Source organism: Tinamus guttatus, unplaced genomic scaffold, assembly GCF_059628265.1.
Source record: "Tinamus guttatus ecotype Peru unplaced genomic scaffold, ASM5962826v1 Tinamus_guttatus_pri_ptg000150l, whole genome shotgun sequence".
Lineage (NCBI taxonomy): Eukaryota > Metazoa > Chordata > Aves > Tinamiformes > Tinamidae > Tinamus > Tinamus guttatus.
The window spans coordinates 4,879,307-4,902,384 of NW_028288684.1; the positions used below are offsets into that span (position 1 = coordinate 4,879,307).

At 40.3% G+C, this 23,078-nt stretch overlaps 1 protein-coding gene across 1 annotated transcript in view; it reads left to right on the forward strand.

Moving 5' to 3' along the window:
- The window catches only part of LOC148595134 (uncharacterized), an 86,384-nt gene extending 63,935 nt beyond the window's left edge, over window positions 1–22,449 (forward strand). The window contains exons 4-5 of the mRNA XM_088522159.1: window positions 14,084–14,117; window positions 22,355–22,449. Of these exons, the coding sequence (XP_088378285.1) occupies window positions 14,084–14,117; window positions 22,355–22,449 (129 nt within the window). The remainder of the gene's footprint in view (window positions 1–14,083; window positions 14,118–22,354) is intronic.
- Window positions 22,450–23,078: the final 629 nt, after the last annotated feature.

Here is a 23,078-nt window from a genome sequence, read left to right on the forward strand (position 1 = left end):
AGAGATGTGAATACATTCTGGTACTAAATGTGGAGCAATCCTTATGTAGATCGTAATTTGAGCCTCTTTTTCTTCTGAAACATTTAAGATTAAAACCATCCAAGTGTTGTCGTTTGCGTAATTGGTTATTTTCTAAAATCCAATTGTTCTTACTAGACATCAAAAACAATTTTTAGTCCAGAGAGAAGATGGGAATTAGGTTTTCCTAAGATTAGGTTTCAATTTTATTAGATTTAGCCTAGAATGAAGACAAATATTGTGATATGCAATATTTAGAGGAATGAAAGAGCAAGTATTTATTGTATCTGTCTGTCTGCTATGGTAGCATTAGTTTAAAAAAAATGGTGGAATATAGATTTATTCTCACATGTGAAACAGTGGAATAAAAATTAAAGCAAGTTTGTCCCAAAGAGAAAATGCGATAAAAACTCATACCACATTTACTATAAAGAGGTTTAGGAATGTTTAGCATGAAAATCTGAGGAACTCCAATAATACTGGTTACTTCAATATTTTGATAGTGTATATGTCCAATGTTTGGTATTGCACAGCTGTGCGTTCAGACTAACACTAAGAATTCAAAGTGTGAGAAAGTGAGCAGTAGAGTGATGATTCATTAAACTCACAAATCAAAAGAATTTATAAGTAAGACCGCTTCTCTCTTAAATCATCTGGCCAGAATTACATAATCTTATTCTTTAATCATGTAAATGATAAGGAGGCTTGGCACAGTGCATGGTTGTTATAATCGATGAACTAAAACATGCTGTCATAAAGTACATCCTTGTTTCTGATCTTCTGCTGTTGTATCTGGTTTAGTATAAACACTTAACTATTTAAACTAATGTTCTAGTTGAATGTCGCAGTCGAATCTGCAGTCAAAAGTGCAGTTCTAGTTGAATCAGTAGTAAAACATTAATAGATAATTGTAGTGATAGTTGGGTTTTAAAGACAGGCTAGAAATAATGGGAAGGCCCTGAATGTAAAAATACAACTGACTATTAAGACGGCTGTTGCTGTAAGGAGAGGTGAAAAATCTGAGCTTCAGTAGTAACCAAATCAAAGTTCTGGACATTCTATAATTAATTCGCAGCAGATCTCTGTTAGCTCAGATTAAGACTGCATAGCGGATGGTCACAGCACTTCAAGGTCACAGCCGTGGCATAATTAAAGTCTGCTCAATTTTAGGAGAATCAGTCTTCCTCAGAGTAGATGAAACCTGGATTTTGCTACCCCTGGATATCTGCAAAGACTTGTGAATGTGGTAGGTCCCTTAATAAGTCAAGATGTAGTCAATAGCCTTGAACTAGCCTAGGAGAAGGAGATGAGACTTTTTTTTTTGTGAAAAGTCAAGTGGCAATGGTAAAGGAGAATCTAGTCCTTGAAAATTCAGTTGCAGAAAGCTCTGCTTTTGTGGCTAAATTGTGCTGTTCTTTATTTAAAGGTCCTGTTCACTGCTACTGTTCTGAGACTACAGTAAGGACAAATCCTGGACCACATACAGCCGTGGACTGGAATACAGGAGGGAAGATGACTGTAACGTGGCATTTCTCTCCTCTTATAGTGCCATTATCCCATGAAATACTAAGTTACTGCTCCAACTCCTTAGTCTTCCAGGACATACCCACAGCTGAAAGAGTCCAGTCCACTAAAATCTGAGCTGTAGTAATCAACCACGAATCCTTCTGTTCCCTGCCACTTCTAGTACACTGGAGTTGTACACAGGCCTCTTCTAGAAAAGACAGTTAAGTTCTTTTTGGATGTATTATATTTTTATTCTTTGTTTTATTTATTGATTTTATTATAGCTTTATTTTTTAAAATCTTTTCCTTTATTTTTTTTCTTTGTCGAGATACCTAAACCTTGGTAGAACTTCTCCCACTTTCTCTGCTTAATTAAACGGCAAAGGAAAGTCTATTTTGATGACAGTTATTCTGCCACAAGCTATCATAGCACATGCTAATGCTCAGCTTAATCACTCTCTTGCACACGTTGTTTTGCATCCCTGTGTCTGGAGTCAAAGCCATCTTGACTACATCAGGCTGGCATGCTGAGGAGCAGGTCTGATTCTTCAGATTGGATTTGGGTGGTATGTCCAGCTGTCACTGACAGCTATTGTTCTTTGTACAGCATGGAATTTTGCAAGGATTGGGGAGCTTGGGATGTAGAGCCATCTTAGCATCCCACTCTCTGAGAGCTGCTATCACCAAATGTGTTGACAGGTGGGAATTTTAGCAAGATTCCAGATGCTCAATCAGAGGACGTAGGAAACTGAGGTTCCTTTCTTGTGGTAATCAGTAATTTTTGTCCATTGCGAGGGCATTTAAGAATGTTTCATGTGTGCATAATTGCTTCTTGAGCATTGGAATATACTGATTAGGAAATATTATTTTTAAAACAGAATAATAATAGTCATTTTCTAAGATCAGATATTCTTTCTAGTGATTATGGTTTGGCTACTACAGCTACACAGTGGATAGGTGAGGATCAGTAGATACATCCTTTACTGTAGGGCTTTTTCATATTGAGAGATGACAGCAAAAATTTTCACTTTAAAAGTTTAATCTTCTTGGATCTGACTTTTAGCTGGTATAAATCAGACCTACCTTGATTTAAGACCAGCTGAAGCAATGGTGTTTTTTGTCAAATCAGTACTTCTCAAAAGAGGAATAATGCTCTAAATCTAACTGTAAAAACCAATTTCAAGTACTGGCCATTTACTTGAATTATGAAGCAGAAAGCAGAGAATGATATTTGTCTCATAATTTTATGCATAATGATATAAACTCTTTGTCAGTTCTGTCAGTGTTTAGCTGTAATCCACGGGGGCAGTATAAAAGTTAAACAACAAACATTAGCATAAATCTTTTGCAATGCTAGGAAATATTTCTTCTGATTTTATTTCTATCTTAAACTTGCCTAATATCACTTTGTTGGAATTATGCAATCTTAAATTCATTTCAGAGGTCCTATGAACTATCCAGAATAGTAACATTGCAAGAAGATTATGGAGCTTTCCACTAAAGGATTCTTGAAAGTTTCTAGGAAGGTCATATTGTTCAGCATAAAAAGAGAGAAATGAAATGTTTGTCTGCATTGCAGAGGAGCCTGAGGAGCATAAAATCAGTTGATCATACAGGAGCAAAAATTACATAGCCAGTTCTGGGAATATATTTGCTCTGGCTTTTCATGCCAGCTAAAAGATAATATATGCCAAATTTTAAAACCCTTCTGTGGGAGTATATTTTACTCTAATTATAGGAGTAAAGTGTGTTCATTTTGCTTTAAAGTATCTGAGTCAGTAATATGTGTATTTAAATGAGTTAGTTTGAAGCTGCTTTAGGCTGTGCAGGAGAGTATGTGTGTTTTAAGTCAGTGAGAAAGAGAGGGAGAGATCCAGCCAAATGTTAACAAATCTCTGCCTTCTTCTGCTGAGAGAGAATGATGCATACAAGCAACTAAATATCACATTAGTATCCATATTTTCAAAAATAAAATGATGGAGAAAAGTCAAGATTTTTATACTTCCATACAGACATTTTATGACAAGAAGCTTGGACTGTACTTGATATAAGAGGTTTTTATTCAAACAACAATTAGTGTCTAAAAATTATTACTTTTTAGTTAGTATAAAAGACAGCTTCCTCATGTGCTGTAAAGACATACTTGGCTCTGTACCTCTGACATTCAAGAATGGCCAACTACATCCAAAAGTGCACCAGCTAGCTCTTCCACTGCATTAGTGCCCATGTCCTTGAGGAGCTCTTGATTCATAATAAAGCCGAAATTCATACAGCTTGTCCCACTATAGGGATACTATAGGGATTCTTCAAAGGGACCTAGACAGGTTGGAGAGTTGGGCAGAGAGGAACTTCATGAGGTTCGACAAGTGCAGGATCCTGCACCTGGGCAGGAATAACTCCAGACACCAGGACAGATTAGGGGCTGACCTGCTGGAAAGCAGCTCCATGGAGAGGGATTTGGGAGTCCTGGTTGATAACAGGTTAACCATGAGGCAGCAATGTGCCCTCGTGGCCAAGAAGGCCAATGGGATCCTGGCTGCATCAGGGGGACTGTTGCCAGCAGGTCAAGGGAGGGGATCCTGCCCCTCTGCTCAGCTCTGGTGAGGCCGCACCTGGAGTATTGGGTGCAGTTCTGGGCTCCCCAGTACAAGAGGAACGCAGAGCTTCTAGAGAGGGTCCTGCATAGAGCCACGAAGATGATTAAGGGACTGGAGCATCTATCGTATGAGAAAAGACTCAGCGAGCTGCGCCTGTTTAGCCTGGAGAAGAGCAGATTGAGAGGGTATCTGATCAGTATGTGTAAATACCTGAGGGGCGAAACTCTTCTCTGTGGTGGCCAGTCTAATGGGTACAAGTTGAAACACAGGAAGTTCCATCTCCATGTGAGGAAGAACTTCTTTCCTGTGAGGGTGCCAGAGCCCTGGAACAGGCTGCCCAGAGAGGTTGTGGAGTCTCCTTCTCTGGAGATCTTCCAAACCCGCCTGGATGCCACCCTGTGCCACATGCTCTAGGTGTCCCTGCTGGAGCAGGGGGTTGGACTAGATGATCTCTAGAGGTCCCTTCCAACCTCAACCCTTCTGTGATTCTATGATACTGTTGCACATAGTCTCTATAGGGAAGGTGGAATGTACTGCAAATAACGAGGCTGGAAGTTGTTAGAAGTTTACATGATTGTTACCTGCATTGCAACTGGGTTTTTGGTGAAAGTAGAAGAGAATGAATCACACTACAAAGGGAATGTATGCCCTTAGATGAAAATCTTACTTCTTGCAACCATCACAGAAATTCAGTTTACTTTGTCTATAGGGGTGGAAGATTTCATTTTGAAAATAAGCAATATAAATTGATGTAGGTCACAGTTGCTGAAGAGTTCCTTTTCTTACAAACTGCACCCAAATTTCCAATGAAGTAGTCATTTCTGAAATGTCTTGTGTGAGTTCACTGTGGATATGTGACCTGCTGAGGAGGTTTCGCCTGTGCATTTGATGCTGATGACAGTGAAAGACATTATGTTCTTTCTTAGAAAGAGAGAACTATGAACTTCCAAAGAGATAACATAATTTTCATGAGAAAACAAGGCAAGATTGTTCTTTAAATCTGACCCAATAGCAAATGATAAACCACAAAGACAAACAAAGAAAATTGAATATAAATTGAAAGGGATATACAGCAAGGCTCTAATACAGAAATCTTGTACAAAGCTTACAAAATATAACCTAATCATAATATGGAAACCAGTTAGCATCTCTGCTTCTTTTAAGGCCTTTGCACTCATACTAGGAGATGCAAAGATTCTGCCTAACTTTCCTCCACACATAGGCTCAGTCAAACCTTGCCAATAGGCATGCTTTCTCTAATTTACCATGTGTTTTGAATAAAATATTTAAACCTCCATTTCCCCTCCTTTTTTAACTGAAAACTGACTATTTAACAAACCTGTTTTTGTTTTGTTCTTCCCCAAAAAGCATAAAAAGTTGATGAGGATTGTAAGATTGCTAATACTTTAATTGATTTACTGGGGGGAAAAAGTGTATTTTTGGCTGAGGTCACATTTCAGTGATAATTTTTTTAACTGTCATCGACAATATGTGGTAGTCAGTTAGAGCCCAGCCATCATGTCTATGGTCATTTAATAGAGAAAACATGAAAAAAGCTGCTAATGGCTGTCTGAAGTTCTTTCGTAACTAAACGCTGCTCTAGGCCAAGCTACAAAGACAACAGAGATCTAGCCAGAGGTCACAGAGCTTAGGCTTTATTTTCTGCTCTGAGTTACTACTGACTCCCGTTTGCTTTAATCATTCATTTCCCAGAGCAGCGTAGCAAAATCCCAGATTTTATGCCTCCCTTTTTTGTTTTGTAACCTCTTGTACCTTTTCCACTTCATTTTATCTTCGAAATAGATACAGTACTTCTTCCTACTCAAGAGGGTACAAGTGATAGCAGTGCATGACTCACTGTGTTGTTTCAGCATGGTAGAAAAGAGGGACTCTCCTTTCTCCTTTTACCCATTTCCATTAGGAAGCTGTTGCTCTTCTTTTTGTCTTTCTTCTTCCCTCCTCTGTCTGTTTCCATCTGACCTACACGTATATATATGGAGACCACAGTGATGTTATCTCCAGCTTTTATTCATGCCTGTGTTTATAAAGCAGCATAACTGGTTATCTTAGCATTAGTTGGTATTTGTGAAGCTTTGAGTGTGGTGATGCTAATCCTGCTGCAGAGTCAAGAGCTCAAAATAAAACAATTCTGGTGGATAATGCAGTGCACTCAGATCTATACACACCATCAGGGCTGCTGGGACACGCACAGGTAAAAACAGCAAAAATAAAACATTTTGGAATTCCAGATGCTGTATAAAGAGGAAAAAATTGTTTCTATCAGAAACAGATTTGCTGAAACATGGCATAAATATATCCTTAGTTGTAAGAAAATGATTGCAGAGAGCAGTATTGGGATTGTGGGAGGATGAACTGAAAATTCAGGGCACTGTTTACACCAAACATTGCTGTGTGAGCCTCAGGATGTTACCTTGACTAAACATTCAAGACTGACTGCATTTCCATATTCTTATAGATATTGTGCAAGAACACAATACCAAACTATCAGGTTAGATTCCATGTTAGTTTTTTAAATATCAACGACTATAAAAGACTATTTAGAACAAAAAAGTAGTAAGTAAGTGTTATGAACAATTTATTTAAGGGAATGACAGATGTGCACCTTGGTTCATGCCAGGACCAGATAAAAAGTTTTGTGGATTTCTTATCTAATCTAATATGCTTAGTTAAATTTTAAAGAAAATACATTTTAATCAGAAAAAAAGCTTTAGGGTTTTTTTTTATGATAACTATTGAAATAAAACATTTTAACAGTGTCAATATTTTGCTATTGAGTCTATCGATTGTTTGCTCAAGGTAAACAGATGTGGTTAGCAGAGCTAGAGGGAGGAAAGCTGCCTTCCAATTTGATGACAAAAGGAGCAATTACACTGGTTTAAAATTATAAAAATTTCTGTAAAATCACACTATTTATTCTGTCACTGCAGACGAGTGCTCCTAAAGTGCTGGAAATGAATCTTCCTCAACAAAAATTTAGGTATCACCACCAGTGCTATTATTTCTTGAAATTTTGAAATCAGATTGGTGATCATATTGCTGAATGTAAAAATTCCTCTGGGTTTATTAATCTAGTACATTTGAAGTGTGATGAGCTATGGTTACTAACATGACCCTTTACTCTGTGTTTTGTTTTGTTTTGTTTCTGATTTCACTTCTGACATTGCTGAAATGGTTTTCATTATTACCCAGCTCCACTTTTTTTTCCTCTAAGTTATTAAAAAGTTTTCATTTTAAAATACCTTTCATCTAGGTTCCTGTTTGAGCAAAGCTTCAAAGCCTACAGTAACATGAAATGTCACATTAATTTCCAGCCATCTGTCAATATTACATGGACAGAATAGATATAGGAAAAAAATAAAAGCAGATAGAAGAAAAAAACTGAATATGTCTTTCTTTCTATGTCAGTCCTTTCGAAATTGGAACTGATCTTTGTGTAAAATTTTTGAAATAAATATTTGGAGTGAAAAAATACATTTAAAAAACAAGTCTTTTTATTTTTTCAATTATCATTAAACTAAGGAAAATAATTATCAAATTTTCATTACGTGCTCTTTAAAGCTGTACCAAATGATTCATTATGCATTTATATCTGTGGACAATTTTTAGAGTTTAGACAATTTTGACTTTTTAGAATATAAGTCATTATTAAGTAAGTGCAGGGTTTTCTACAGGCATTTCAGTGTTCTCTGAATTCCCCTGGGAGTTAGATGCTTAAATCCCTTAGTCTCATTTTAAAAATATCCTTATAAAACAATTCAGTTTTCTGTGCACAAGATTAAAAGACTCAATATGCAAAATCCTCAGAGAAATCAGGGGAAAGATGACAACCTACATGTTTTTGCCAACTGAAGGCAAAGAAACAAATTGAAATCTGTAAATTAGACTTGCTCCAAGGCAGCTAGAGTAAAAAAAAAAAAAAAAAAATTTACATTTACAGTCCTGTCCTGAAAATCACTTGAAACACTACATAGCTCTCAGGAAAACATGAAGTAAGAGAAGTTTAAAATGCCTGTGACTGCAGTGCAAGCACCGCAGCTCCGATGCTTCCGCGCTTGGACTTGTTTGCAAACGGCTCCGTTCGTTTCTGACAGCACCCGGGAATGCAGATCAGATGGACGCAGAGTGCAGCTTGCATCTCTGTGAGTTATGCTAGGAAAAAAGGAAGGAGCCTGAGAAAGCCTTTCAAGTGACATTCAATTTTATTAATTTTTGTTATTGTACCTGTAAAAAACAACCCAAAGGGGTACATGCATCCATTAATTTAAGCTGATGTGTATTTGGACTATATGTGTCTTTTTGCAATAGCTAAAATAACATTATTTTTTTCATATCTGTGCATCTTCAAAAATACCCAACATCATTACATCTGAGAGTACCTGAAGTAGCCATCTTTCACTAGGACAGCACCTGACGTAGGTTACAGCATAATCCAATCTTTTTTTTTAATATTAGCAGGTTATTTAGGATAGGTCTATACAGGAAAGAGCCCTAAGGAAGCATGTCTAGGAGATGGAGCGTCTCCTGTGGACTCCTTGTGCTGCTGCCAGCAATGACACTGGGGGTCTTGAGCACAGGACACGAGTACTGCAAGCTGTGAGTGTGGTGTGAGGAGGCCTTCAAGGGGCCAGAGGGTGCTCAGATGGTGTTGGAGGACAGTGCAAGGTGGTAAGAGATCTGGTCCTCCTCCATCCTGATGCTTGGAAAGGCCCAATCTCTTGAACTATGCCCAGGCTGAGTTGTTAGGACTGGCTGAAAACAGAGGTAGGAGAGATGCAGCGGCTGCGCCGTGCGGCTGCGCAGGGCTCAGTGTTCATGTATGCACTCGGGTTGTCCGTTCAGCAATGCGTTACCGTGTCCAATTCAGTAGCAAAAAGCCCCGCAGAAACGGGTTTGCATGTGAGGAACAAACTTCCATTGCTCAGCACCACGTATATTCTTATTGCCTACTTCAAAAGATTATGGTGAGAACATCCTGAGAACAGTGGTTTTTAATAACATTTGCTTATTCTAAATATTTTCTTTTTCTGGGGAAAAGGCCCCAAGGTCTTGGGACCTGGCCCCAAGTTTCTCCATTGTGGATGAGCAGGCAAAGTTGCTGAACTGCAAAGATCCTCCCTCCCTCCCTCCCTCCCTCCCTCCCTCCCTCCCTTCCTTCCTTCTTTCCTTCCTTCCTTCCTTCCTTCCTTCCTTCCTTCCTTCCTTCCTTCCTTCCTTCCTTCCTTCCTTCCTTCCTTCCTTCCTTCCTTCCTTTCCTTCTTCCTTCCTTCCTTCCTTCCTTCCTTCCTTCCTTCCTTCCTTCCTTCCTTCCTTCCTTCCTTCCTTCCTTCCTTCCTTCCTTCCTTCCTTCCTTCCTTCCTTCCTTCCTTCCTTCCTTCCTTCCTTCCTTCCTTCCTTCCTTCCTTCCTTCCTTCCTTCCTTTCTTTTTCTTCCTTTCTTCCCCATGAGTCAAAACTAGTTTGCAAAATGCCATAGCCCAGCTTCAGCAAAACAAATGGAAATTTTCCCACTTCCCCCTCCTTTCTAATCTGGTAAGGAGCTAAGCTGTTGTGATGCAGGAGGCATGACTTTGAATCCCATCTGACCAAGAAGACCAGTTAATCTGTCTTCCAAGTCTTAAGTGACTTCTCTAACGTTCAGGCAGTATATTAAACATGATCTCTCAACACCTCCGCAGTGGCTGCATTTTAAAGAAAAATTATGAGCCCACTTGTCACCCTCTGAGGATACAACATCAGCACTGAAATACAGCAGAAGCTGCAGCACCGTAACAAAGATTGGTGCCAAATCTCCGAAGAGAAATGGGATTTCAGGCCTAGCTCTGTCAGCAGCGTTTTCTCTGGATAACTCAAGTATTGCCATTCTGAGCCGACTCACTCCGTGCAGGGAGCTTGTCGGTGCAATTCAGACTGCAGATCTCGCTGCTGGGGCCAGACCACATCGAGCTAATCCTCGCCTTGCTGAGTGTCCCTCTTACTTCTCTTTCTGCGTCACGGGATTTCATTTTGCAATAGTAACCCAGAACTTCTTTCCTTCTGTTAAGCGTTTTGAGGGAATATTTAACAGACTTGCTAATCAGGTGACTGAAGTTTTCTGGTTTCCTCCTTTAGAACTTCTCTTAATGGAGCTTGAATTAAAGCCAAGCAGATTATTAAATCAGTGGCATTAAGAGCCAAAAGGATTTGCAATCTTTATACTTTGCAGAACTGTTTCCAGCCCACAGTGCTCTCTTTCTATATGAGTTAATCAGGAAGAAGTCACCCAGATCTGCATTTCCTCTTCAGAAAGGGTGGTGTTCCACAGTTGTGCTGCTGTATTTTACCGTCCCATAGAATATCAACTCACAGAATCCAAGGCTTCTTCAATAACATCGGATGTCAGGTGGCCTTGTCAAAATGCCAGGGTTTATTTGATAGCAGTGATAGCAATGACTGAGTCCACATCTATGTTGAATCCATTCTCTGGCCTTTTAATAAGCACTGGAAAAGTCATTTGTATGCTGGGCAGAAACACTTAATGCTTTTTTTTCTACTTTTGAGGGTGTGAGCTGTTAAGAATGAACAATTACAGTTTGATAGTCACTTGAAACATCACTGACAGATTGGGCGTATTTCAAATGTTTATGTTTTGAGCACAAAATAGCTAATAATTAATAAGAGCTGTTAGGGTAGAGGCAGGTAAAGGACTTACAGACAAAATTGTCATTTTTGTTCTTTGAAAGTAATACGTGATATTATGGGATTGACTGGCATTGCAGAATCCCCGTGCTGTTGCAATTTAAAAAGGTTTTGAAGTTGATAAAGTCAACTGTTTCATATTTATCGTCTTTGTCAGAAAACCTCTTTTATGTGACAATAATCTTACCAGGACATTATTAAATCATTTAATCCAGTTGTTTGATGAGTTTCATGCCCCACTCACTTATAACTATGAAAGATTGAGGAAAACATGAAGAAAAACAATTTTTTGAGGAGTGTGTTTATTTTGTTTGGTGAGTTTATAATACCACAGTTTCGCTTTGACCTTCACTTCCAGTTAATATGAGGAGTTCATTGGAGCAATTTGCTTTTACACAGAATCACTTTCAGGACAATCTTTCAGATTCTTTGCTGATGCGTTATCTTCTCTCTCCTCCGCCAGGCCGATCTACAGCTTTTCTTCTCTCCTTCACCTCACAAGGCTCTGTAAAAGAAAGGTGGCTTTAATGGATCGCTGACATACTTAAAACGGTGCCTGTTTTTAAATATACATTCAACATAGAGATTATTTTCCTTTTGTTCTACATAGAGCACATTCAGGTAGTGATTCCTAAGAAATTCTTACAAATTGTTTATCCCCACAGGACCTGTACATCTAACAGTACAGATTCTGAGGCTGTGTCTATTCTGCAGTGTAAATGGGGGCCAGGGACCCTCAACCAAGGAGATGGGGGGTGTCTGTTTTCAGCTGCGCTGCCCCAGGCTGCGTTTTCGGCAGCCGGCTCCTTCGGCCGAGGGCTGCTCAGGACCACAGCAAAGCAAGGAGTGAGCTGGTGGTGACGCAGTGTGGAGAAACCAGCTGTCATCTTCGGCCTCATCAGCCCCCTGCTTTTATTTAGTGACGTATTTGACCCCTCTGAGGTTGACTTAACACCAGATTGCCTGTTTGAGCTGGTTGCACCATGGCAGGAGGTAGATTTGGCCCATCAGACACCCCAGACTGGCCCATTCTGCTGTGACCATAGGGCAAAAGTTGCCAACATAACTAGATGGACATGGAACTTGGCTAACGTAGGTAAACTTGGGTGGCCTTTGGGGGGGATAGCTGGACCACATACCTATCTAATGAATGCCTGCATTCTGCATGACAGTTTACATACTCATGGAAATAAAACATGGTTTTATCAGCACGGTGGCTTCTTTTTGACACTTCTACTTGCAAATTGCTACAGCTGGAGTTGTAGGCAAATGATTTCTTTGTTATTCAGAGAAGCAGGTGCTGAACAGCCTTTTGGATAGAGTTGTGCTCTCCTGGACCATGGTTTCTATATATCTGATTAGACAGTGCCATGTTGCTCAGATGGGATGCTAGTCCTCCAATAAATGTATTTTGTTATTCAATCAGTTATGTAGTACATTATCATTATTATTTCCATAAATCACTTTCAGTAAGCAGCTTTCTGTTGCCACTTGGGTTTGTTCCAGCAACAATTTGCATATTTTCTGTGTGGCATCCTAAAAAGATTTTGGAAGCTATTATAAAATCAAACTCATAGCCAAGGGTTTGATTTTATAATAACTGGTGCCCTTATGGCTGCACTAGAATGCAGAAACTGGCTACGCAAGCAGGGTTGACATGTTTATTTTGATCCGTGCATCATTGCTGTGTTTTGAAGTGCTTATCCCAAGATTCAGAGGGGCAATTTCTTTAGGCACCCACCTCCAGTGTGCCCATAACAGTGTCATGATGCTAAAAATCAGCTCGCGCTCCCTCTCTGGTAAACGGGGCTTATCCACAGGCCTTGTGTGCATTTGGTCCTACACTGTCACTGAATTAAAAACAAGAAGAAGCCTGGGTAAAATCTATACAAATAAATTCAGTATTGGCAAGTAGGCAGCAGTGCCTTGAGGACAGGGCTCAAACCAAACCCAAGCTACAGAGAGTCATTAAGAAAACCTGATTTGGACTCTGCCAACTGTTTTTTTGTGTCCCAGCAGTGACCACGTCACTTAGTCCCTGCTGGCTAAGGGCAGGCTAACTTCAGCTGCGGCTTTCAAGGATAGAAACCTCCAAACTGCAGAGGCTCTTTTAGAATGGTGATTACCTTGCAGAAGGGAAATCTGTAGCCTAATCCACCCAGATTGGATTGGATCCACCTAGTTTGTTCATTTGTTTGCTTGCTTAGAGGAATAATTTTTCAAAATTTCAATAAAATTTCTTGACTAAATAAAAGGTAAATCAAAAGCACATTTTTATAGAGAGAGTTTTCCCAAGACCAGAAAGGCAATATTTACAGAAAAATAAATGGAGTATTTAATGCATGCGACAGAAAGGTGCAGGTGGTTGTCCGTATGGGGACCACCAGGGAATGTGTCTCTGCAAGACACCGGAGCGGCTGCAGGCTCCATGCAGTTCACACCTGAAAACTCAGTCGAAGGATCATTTCAGCCTTCTGCTTAATTCAAGAAAAGATTGGGTGCAAACTGCCACATTTTATTATAGGAGCTTCATGTACAGATTGCATTCCTCTGAGAGATCTGACACATAGCTATCATATTGAGAGAGAACAGGTGATAAGCATTTAATCTCTGGCTGGCAGCATGAGGACAACCTCCTCACTGCGGCATTGAAAACTATTCAAGAGCAAAGTAATGGACCAAGAGAAGCATCCAAGTGTGACTTGAATGGTAGCACTTTCAATTAGCACGGCAGACCTGAATCAGGGAGGTGAACAATATTAAGGATGGACCTGACTGAAAGTCAGTTTGGCCACATCCCTTGGGCAGTAAGCTCTCTTGGCTGCTAAATAATTCAAACCAGAAGCATCTCTGTAGCCCCGTGGCAGCTCTAACCCCCGCGTGCCGCTTCGCAGCGGTCAGCACAGCTGCCTCGCGCGCCGTCCCCATGCTGCAGTAGAGGCACCTGCACAGGCTCTCGTGGGCTCGTTCCAGCAAGCTGGACCTCACGTGCTTGGCATTTGGTGCTCTGCTCACACCAGAGGCTGCTCGCAAGCGCACACTGCAAAACCTGTAGCCTGGGGACAGGCACAAGGTTGTCCTCGGCGAGCAAGGTTACATATGCTTGTCTAGTCCCCAGTGATCTTTATTTTATGTGGGCTTTATTTTATGACCATAGTAAGGTGATGATGATGTTTAAGAGCTACATTTGTTGTCACCGCCAATATGTGGAACTTATTTGAAGAAAGAATCTACAAATTTTAAGCAAAAACTGCTTTATTTGTTACAGGTGCTGCTTCAGAAGCTATGCAAAGAGAAAGCAGGTAAGACACTGCATTGCTTCTTGAAAGTTTCTTGATGGTGTGCCCATAGGAATTGCTGGTATTCTGAATTTTAGTTATTTGGTGCAGTTGCTATGAACACTTTTGTGCTTTTGCTCAAACAGTAGTGATGTATGATTTACTTGGTTCTAAGGAAAGCTGATGATTCAACAACTTTTGACTTACATCTTGCAAAGCAAGTTCTGAAATAATAAGGCTAACATGAATTGTTTCTGGATATTGGTGTCAGAGTAAAAATAAATGTTTTGAATGGCATTTTTAGGCTTAAGGTGTGTTGAAATAAGGTGCACTTAGAGTGACTTATTGTCCTGAGACAAGTAGAGGCTGGGTAGAAGGTCATTATAGAGGCACACTGTGCAACAGATGTCAACACCTCCCAGATCTTGTCACCAATAACGGAGTTATGATGACAAGATAATTTATTAGTCATTTTACAAGACCACTGGCCAGTTAATGAGACTGTCAATATTAATGGCATTTGTTTGCTTGACTATTATGGAAAAAATTATTTACAACTGGAATAGTACGAGGCAGCAAGCATCATCACAATAAGTGGAGTTAAGGAAATAGGTACCTGGAATTAAACTTACATTACATACAAGAGTTAAGGAAAGGTTTGGATAGACATCTGTGTGCACTGAGGTCCTGATTCTGCAACATATTTAACACACAATTAAACCTATATTGGGCAAGTCCAATTCATCGCAGTGAGGAATAAACAACTGCTTGAATGATTTGCTTAATTGAGGGCAAATGACCTTTCTAAATTGTAATGAAGTACCATAATGAAACACAGAGAAAAGAACCTTCTTCCCTGGGGGTGAAGTTACTGGAATTTAATAGCAACCCCAAGGTTTTGCAAAGAAATCCCTTCAAAATCTAAGCAAACCCTTTTTGAGACAAATTCCTTTGCAGCTAGAGCCTTTTGAATAAATCACACGGCAGCTGACTTCTGCAGCCACCTATTTCCTACTAGCTCTTGTCTTTCATTAGCCAACATGTAGCAGGGTGCGTTAATTTAAATTGAAAGCAGTTGGACAACGTTGTTCTAATTATCACTTTGTCCCTAGATGACTTCTCATCTTCTTTGGCCAGAAGGACTTGTTTCAACCAGTTTGATCTCTTCTTGCGTGAAGCAGCATTTGTCTCTGCTCTGAATTGCCTCTCCAGTCCTTTCCAAGGGCTACCTTAACTCTGTTATGAGCAGACGAATGGGTCCTTTTGCAGCCCATGTCACCAACCCAATGGTGCCACTGGCAAACATGCTGACTTAGCAAAATGCCATCAACTCTGGCCTAAATAACCAAGGTCTCAGTAGACGGTTCTGCACTCACATACGTAACATCATGTCAGCCAAATATGAAGACTATTGTGCATAGCAAAATACAAGCATTTTCATTCAAGTTTTGTGCACATTAACGTTTTCTGCCTTACTAGTTATATGCGTGTTCATTCCATGCTGGTGTTTGCATGTGAAAAATAGGCCTATGCTTTCCCAAAGCTAAATGTATTCCATCAGTTTTGAGATTGATTCAGCAATAATTTTTTGTAGCATTTTTCTGCTGTTCACATAAAGGAACAATACCTTTATGTGACACTGAAGGTTTGCTTTATAAAAAAAAAAAAGGAAAACACAGCAATGGCACATAAATTAAAAAAAAAAAAAGATTATTTTAACAGCACTCCCATTTTTGACTATGATGAATTTTTGAATTGTTTTTCTTTTATGATAGCATAAATTGTGGCACTGAAAGAGAAATAAAGTTTAGCACTCATCTGACAGAACATGATGGTTGAAAATTTGATGTTTTCAGGAATGAAAGAAGAATGACAGGTGACTTTTCAGAGGCAGTTTGGTCACCGAGGTGGAACTTTAATCATGGAAATCTATTATGTGATACAGCCAGTCATAAATTTATCATTAAAATGCTTCTAGCAGAAAATGCCAATTTGTAAAACTGAAGCATTTTATAGGAAAAGGTTACTGTCCATTGATTTCTATTTTAAAACATTTCGACAAAATAGGCACGTAATTTTTCACCTGAGATTTTTTAACAGTTCTCAAAATGGAAAGTTTTGATTTTTGCTTTTAAAACTTTTGGCTTTGCAAGTTAACTTACATCATGGTTTAAGAAAAGAAGGAAAATGGAGAAAGAAGGAAAGAAGGAAAAAAAGGCCGAAAAGGAATGGTTAAAAACATTACTGAAACTGTGCAGCTGGCTATCTCTACGTTGCAGACGGTGCGAGGGAGGTACTAGGCGTGCTAGGAGCAGGCGCTCTCCTGCACTCTGCCATTCACCACCATGCAGAACGAAGAACCATGGAGGGGAGGGAGGTCTCCCCTGGCCTGGGCAGCCCCTGCAGTGCTGCTCGAGCCCAGGAAGGGGCGTTGGGAAGGGAAGATGTCCCGGCATGGGCAGTGAGGCGGTGCTGTGCGGGCAAGAGTGCCGCGCGCCGTCCTCTTTGAGCTCTAGTTATTCTCCATGTAACTCAGGTATTCATCTGCGCAAGGAGGAAACAGCGTCCTTTGGACTGTTGTTCTTTCTCTTGCTCCCATTTTATTAGCTTTTACAAATAAATGCAATATTGGGGGATTACGTTTCCTGGATTTGCAGGGAGTGCTTTGCAGTATGGTGATCAGAATACTCAAAACATTTGCTGAGGAAAGCTGAAGCTGCTCCGGGCCCCTGGGAAGCCGGTGATGCCCCGTACTCTTGGAAGTGCTGTGCCCTGCTAGCCAGGCCCGATAGCTTTATTTCCAGAAGTAGTAACACCTGGGTTTCTAACTCTGCTTGCATTGGAGATGATAATGTGCTGGCCATTAAGAAACCAATGCATTAGGAAATGTTGAAGTACCAATACTAGGGACTAGCAGTGGTTCTGGAGGATCAAATTTATTCTGGTTGCTCTTTTTTTGCATGGTATCTGGGTGCCAGAGGCCTTGGGGTCAGCCCTGCTCCCAGCATCCAGCATTGCCAGAGCAGGACTGATGACTCTAAGCTGACCAGCGGCTGGCAGTGTCCTCAGGGCCCTGGTAATGGGGGCCTCAGGGTACAGCATACGGTGTATCCCATATGCCACAGTAAGGTTTCCATTTGTAGGTTACGGTTGCAGGCTTTTGTATGCAGTAACAAGCATGAAAAACTTCCGCAGTAAGTCGTAGCTCTAACTCTAGTCCTTCCGGCAGAGAAAAGGGGGTTGGGGTTCAGGCTTCTCCACAAATTTGGCTAAGTGTTTGTGTAGCATGGTTAACTACAAAAAATAAATGTGGGGCTACAAAACTTATTATAAATGGTGAAAAATGCTACCCCTAGGAACTTGAACTGGAGCTTTTGGAGACAAAATGAAGAATATCTGCAGCCAGCTCCTACTGTTAGAGATTATTGGTACAGCTGAGAAATAGGGCGACTTATTTAGAAATCAAAATGTAGGTACTGGAGTCTGAGAATGTATAAATGCTGGGAAATGTATATAATTCTATGCTACTAAGTACATTTTATGTTGTTAGAAGTTAGTATGTTATTAAGTTGCAAATGGGGTGTCAAGCAAGTTGATGAACTCTCAGCACTGTACTAGGCACTCACTGCACTGCTGCTGTCATGCTGAAAGAAAGTCCTTCGAGGTGCAGATAGCAAAGTGCACAAGAGAGCTGTGATGAGAGAGAATATATATACCCTAGAGTGGAAAAGTTGGCTTTCATTTAGACAGGCCTCCCATTGCTCTATAGGTTGGTGTCCACTGGCTCCATTTAGAAGAATTAGACGGGAAGATGATTCAGGAATGCTCTGTATAGAGCTTATACTCCTTGTACACAGGGCTATGAATAAGTAAGTTTCTAATGGATATGTATAAAATACCCTAGTCTGCGGCCTTATCAAGACCTTTTAAAATGCCAGTTTCATCCACTGAACCATAGCTTCTTCCTGAATTAGCATATCTGTCCTGATGGTAATAATGTGGTCCTAACCATTAGATCATATTCCCACTGTCATGATGCTAGCATTAGGACTCTTTAAATCCCATCACTATCCAATAGACCAGTCTGTTCAAGTCATCATCATCATCAGTGCTTTTCCTCCCAATCTGCATTCATATCTGTACATGCTACAGAGTCATACAAAATAATAATGATAATAAAATCCAAATAGCATCAGGAAGATTCAGAGCTAAAGACCTTGAAACAAAACTCAGCTTAACATTAGTTCTGTTCTTCTCCAACTAAATCTCAAGCGGTCCTCCATAGGCTCAAAATAAAAAGAGGCCCTTACCTTTAGAAATATTGTATACACAGAACTGCCAAGCACAACTGAGAGATCATGGAAGAAAGAAAAAGGTGAAGTAGAAAAACTTGAGACAATTTTTCAAACCCTGCTACTTTATTCTGGCCTCCAGGCATGCATCTGATTTACTCAAATGGTCAACTAAAAGCACCTGCTCTTTTAGATGATAACCTTTTAGACGATCTGTGTGTGTGGCGTGTGTATCTGGTGTAGAAAGAAATTATTTTTTCTATTTCTCACCCAAACCATAACCTTGACTGAATGACATCACCATTCCTAATACTTCCTAGGGTACCTCTTAGTAACTTGTTCTGTTCACCCTCAGCATTCTGCTGCCTAATACATTTTAAAGTTAGCACCATATAGCTCAAGATGACTAATAGAGACTACACATTGGTAAGGAAAATGAGCTTTATTTTGTTGACAAAAAATTGAAGTTATATTAGAAGCTGACACATCTTCTATTTTAGCAGTATGTCTGAAACACTAAATATAGCAGCACACTGGTGTATTTGCTGATGCATAGTAATGCAGTCTCCAGCAGAACAGCAATGGGCTGGCAAGGAAGATGGTGCACTGCAGTAACACAATAAAATCCTCATGCGACCTTGGCCCTTTCAGAAGTACTCAGAAGTGGAGATAATTGCGTATCCTTGACTGATAAATCACAAAATTCAAATAGAGGCAAAAAGCCTGATCCTGCAGTGCTTCCCAGGCACGTTGCTAATTGGCTAATTGACTGCGAGGAGAGCTCTCCAAAGAAAAACAAGGAACTGCTCTATATAGTAGCTCTATAGGGACTATGGATTCTTGGATGCATGAGGGAACTGCAGCTCCATCTGGCCCATGTTAGAAATCAGGAGTGCTTGACTCATTGCAAGATCAAACCCACAGACACGCTGAGTACATATTTTTGTGCTTCCTTGGTCATATAAACATGACGAAGCTTTATATTTGACCTTTGCTGAAGTCTCCAGACTTCAGGTTAACCTGAAGTTAACTTGGTTGATTGCACTGTGGACAGGAAAATGGGTGTCATTCACACCATCATCTGTGCTTGGATTTTCCTCTCACTGGTGGGGAGGTGAAGTAAGCAACCTCTTCCAGCCTTTTACCTAGGATGATTTCTCCTGCCTAGCAAGTGTGTTGGAGAGGAGCCGAGGCCAAGTCTCTGAGTCCCATCCTCTGCTTGGAGGAGCATCAGCTGTAGCAGATGCTCTGCCCACCCAGACCAGAACCTGAACTTAAAGTCTAGGGGAAAATAAATCATTCTAATCAAACGGTTCCTCTGTACTTACTAGAAATCAGAGTGGGGTCATTTTGTTGTCTTTACAACACCTAAACTGAGAAACTTATATCGGACTGAAAAAGGAACAGGATGTTTTCCCTGGAAGGGGTGTAGTCAAAGTGAAATAATGAAGAAACTCAGCTGTTTGGTGTCCTAGGCCTGTTGAGTGATAAATTTTGCGGTAGTCACATTAGAAGTAGGTAGACTTTCTGCTGCTTCTGCCATCAGTGGATCAGACAGTCCTTTCAATTTGGCATTTGTTCTGATCTCCACCAGGTGCCAGATTCTCTGCATTAGTTATACAGACAGGGTAGGGAAATTAGGTGCTTGGCTTGGGCCTCTAAGTTTGGCTTCTGAAGTAGCCAATGAGATTGCCTCTTCCTCCTTATATTTTCTGTCATAATCAGAATCAACAGAACAGATCCCTTCTTTGTTCTTCTGAAAAAGAAAAATATTTGATACTCTGCTCTTAGTGATGTATTGGAGCAGCTGAGGGCAAAGTGTGATCCTCAGCCCTCAGAAGCAAGAACAAAATGAGAACTATTACTAGAAATATTTCAGAGTGTTTCTGTTTTAAAAAGACATGTAGATGCATGGGTATTTATTGTTTTAATATTTGAATTATAGACAAAAGCTTGATATATTAAGGAATACTTTGTATTTCATATAACAAACCTCCCCTGTGAAGTGTCATTCTAAAAGTCTTTCTCTGTTTTACTGCTCTACAGTTCTTTCTGTGACTTTTGGTCAATTTTAATAAGAAAAGTATTTTAAAGACTAGCACTGGTAAATGGTAAAAATAATATCACATTTGGCCTATTTTAAATCTGTTTTGTTTATAATTTGGACTGGTAAAGACAGTTGAACACTAAACAGTTGATAGATGAACTTCAGTCTGTAACTTGTCATGTGACTTAAGAAGAACCAACAAGAACCTTGCTGGATCACCAACAGGATGGTGATCTAATGCAGGCTAACAAATTGCTCTGAGTTTTACCTCTGTTGGAATCAAAGGGTGTTGCTTTCCAGGATTGATGTTCAGATATCGAGTCACACGATATTAGAGTTGTCACCATCTGAACCAGTGATGATTATGAGCAAACAGCTATATTTACTTCCATCTCATCCAAGCAACCAACTTTCTTAAAGCTGGCATTTTCCAAGAGTCATGGAAGATGGCAGATTTTGTCATTTAACATTTATTCCAAATGTTACAAAACTATTTGGAAAATTTTCACTAAAAAGAAGCTTGTATATCTGTTTTCTCTATCAAGTAGTTCTTTCCCTCAGATCTCTCTAGTAACAGCAGTGTGAGAAATATGCTTATACTTCTTACAAGTATAATCTCAAATATTTAAATATTAGTCATTGTGGAGTATATAGGCAACTAAATAGCTCTTTTGTAATGCACACCAAGCATTACAGCTCTCAGAGGGAAACACACATGGAAGAATGAGCCTTTCGTTTTCACAGTATGCAGTTCTAAAGGGTAACAGTTTCCACCCAGTTCAGTGTTCCCAACTAAGCAACATTTCCCTTGTATAACAATTCTAAATGTTCAGTTTTGCTGTGTAACTACTTAGGATCAATCCCTACAGAGTAACTTGGGAGTTTTTGTGCTAAATTTGAGTGATAGGAAGCTCCTCTCTGAACAGCTTGGGGAACGAAAAGGATGGATTTTACATTATTTCTTTGTTATTTCTTTGGCAATCAAGCACGGAAGAATGCTTTCGGCTGTAACGTACTTAGTGTAAACTATATAGAGCAATAAAGCGAATCCATGAAGCAGCTAGCTTCTGACTTCTTGCCTTCTATGGCCTTTAGCTGGACCACAATCAGAGCGTACCAGAGTTATATGCCACGGTTTGAACCTCTGCTCTTGGAAGACGACCATGGCACAAAAGACACTTCATCTGTATTGACGGGTGCTACACCTCTGCACAGAAGGGCTCCTGGTGGACAACAGGTTGACCACGAGCCAGCAATGTGCTCTTGTGGCAAAGGAGGCCAGTGGCATCCTGGAATGCGTTAGGAAGAGCGTTGCCAACAGGTCGAGAGAGGTGATCCCCTTTACTCGGCCAAGGTGAGGCTGCATCTGGAGTGTTGTGTCCAGTTTCAGGCTCTCTAGTGTAGGAGAGGTATGGAGCAACTGGAGTGAGTCCAGCAAAGGACAACTGAGATGGTTAAGGGACTGGAGCATCTCTCATCATCACTGAGGAAAGGCTGAGAGAACTGAGCCTGATAAATCTGGAGAAGAGAAGACTGAGGGGGAAATTCTGTCAATGTGTGAGGGAGTAAAGAAGATGAGGCCAGACTCTTCTCAGTGGTGACCAGCAGTAGGACCAGGGGCAACAGGCACAAACTGAAACACAGGAAGTTCCATCGGAGCATGAGGAAAAACCCTTTTTCTGAGAGGGTGACTGAGCACTAGCACAGGTTGTCTACAGAAGTTGTGGAGTCTCCATCCTTGGAAAACTCAAAAGACATCTGGACAGGGCCCTGGGCAACATGACACTCCTTGGACAGGAGGTTGGACTAGATGATCTCCAAAGCTCCCTCCCAACATCAACCATTCTGCGATTCTGTGACTGGCTGTGGTCAGTGATACCAGATTCCATTTTTATGAATATCAGTGTTATGCTTGTTTCTAGGGTTCACATTGAATCCAGGATCTTCAGATAAGAGCCTCAAAACCTTGAACTCAAATAATAACGATAGTAGCTTAAATGAAACAATCACTATATAGCCTCTATCTAAATATGATGGAAAAGCACCAGATGAGGACTCAGAGCTATGCAGCACTCATCTCCATCACAGAGGAACCATCCTAAGAAATTGGAGAGTTGCTTTAACAAGTTTTTAAACTGAAAATCATACAGTCTCTGCCCTTCTTATTCTCTGTATTAGATTCCATCCCTGCCAGCAAGTTGCTATGATAGAAATGCACTTACAGATGCGGGTATTTATTGAGCACTCAGCACAAGCAATAACAAATTAGTAATCTCCACCATGCTGTCAAACCACAGCTGAAGTGCAGCTATAGGAGGCGGCTGGAGCTGCGTACAAAACAGAAGCGATGTGCCAAAGCCATCGCATGTGTAATTCCATGAATATAATGGCGTTTGTCAGTTATAAATTTGGCTCTGTGTCTTCATGAAGGCAGAGCAATAAGAAAAGCAAGTTCAAGAGAACAGCTGGCAAAAAAAGCTGGCTTGTATATGGGTATTATTAAGTGGATCTGAATTTGCTATTCATTCTATTCTTGGTGAAGTGGTTTTGTGTGTGTGTATGTTTGGTTTTGTCTTTTGTTTTTTTTATGTAGGAGCTGAGAACATATATGACTTGAGGCTTTTGTTTGAAATATGTTTATATTAG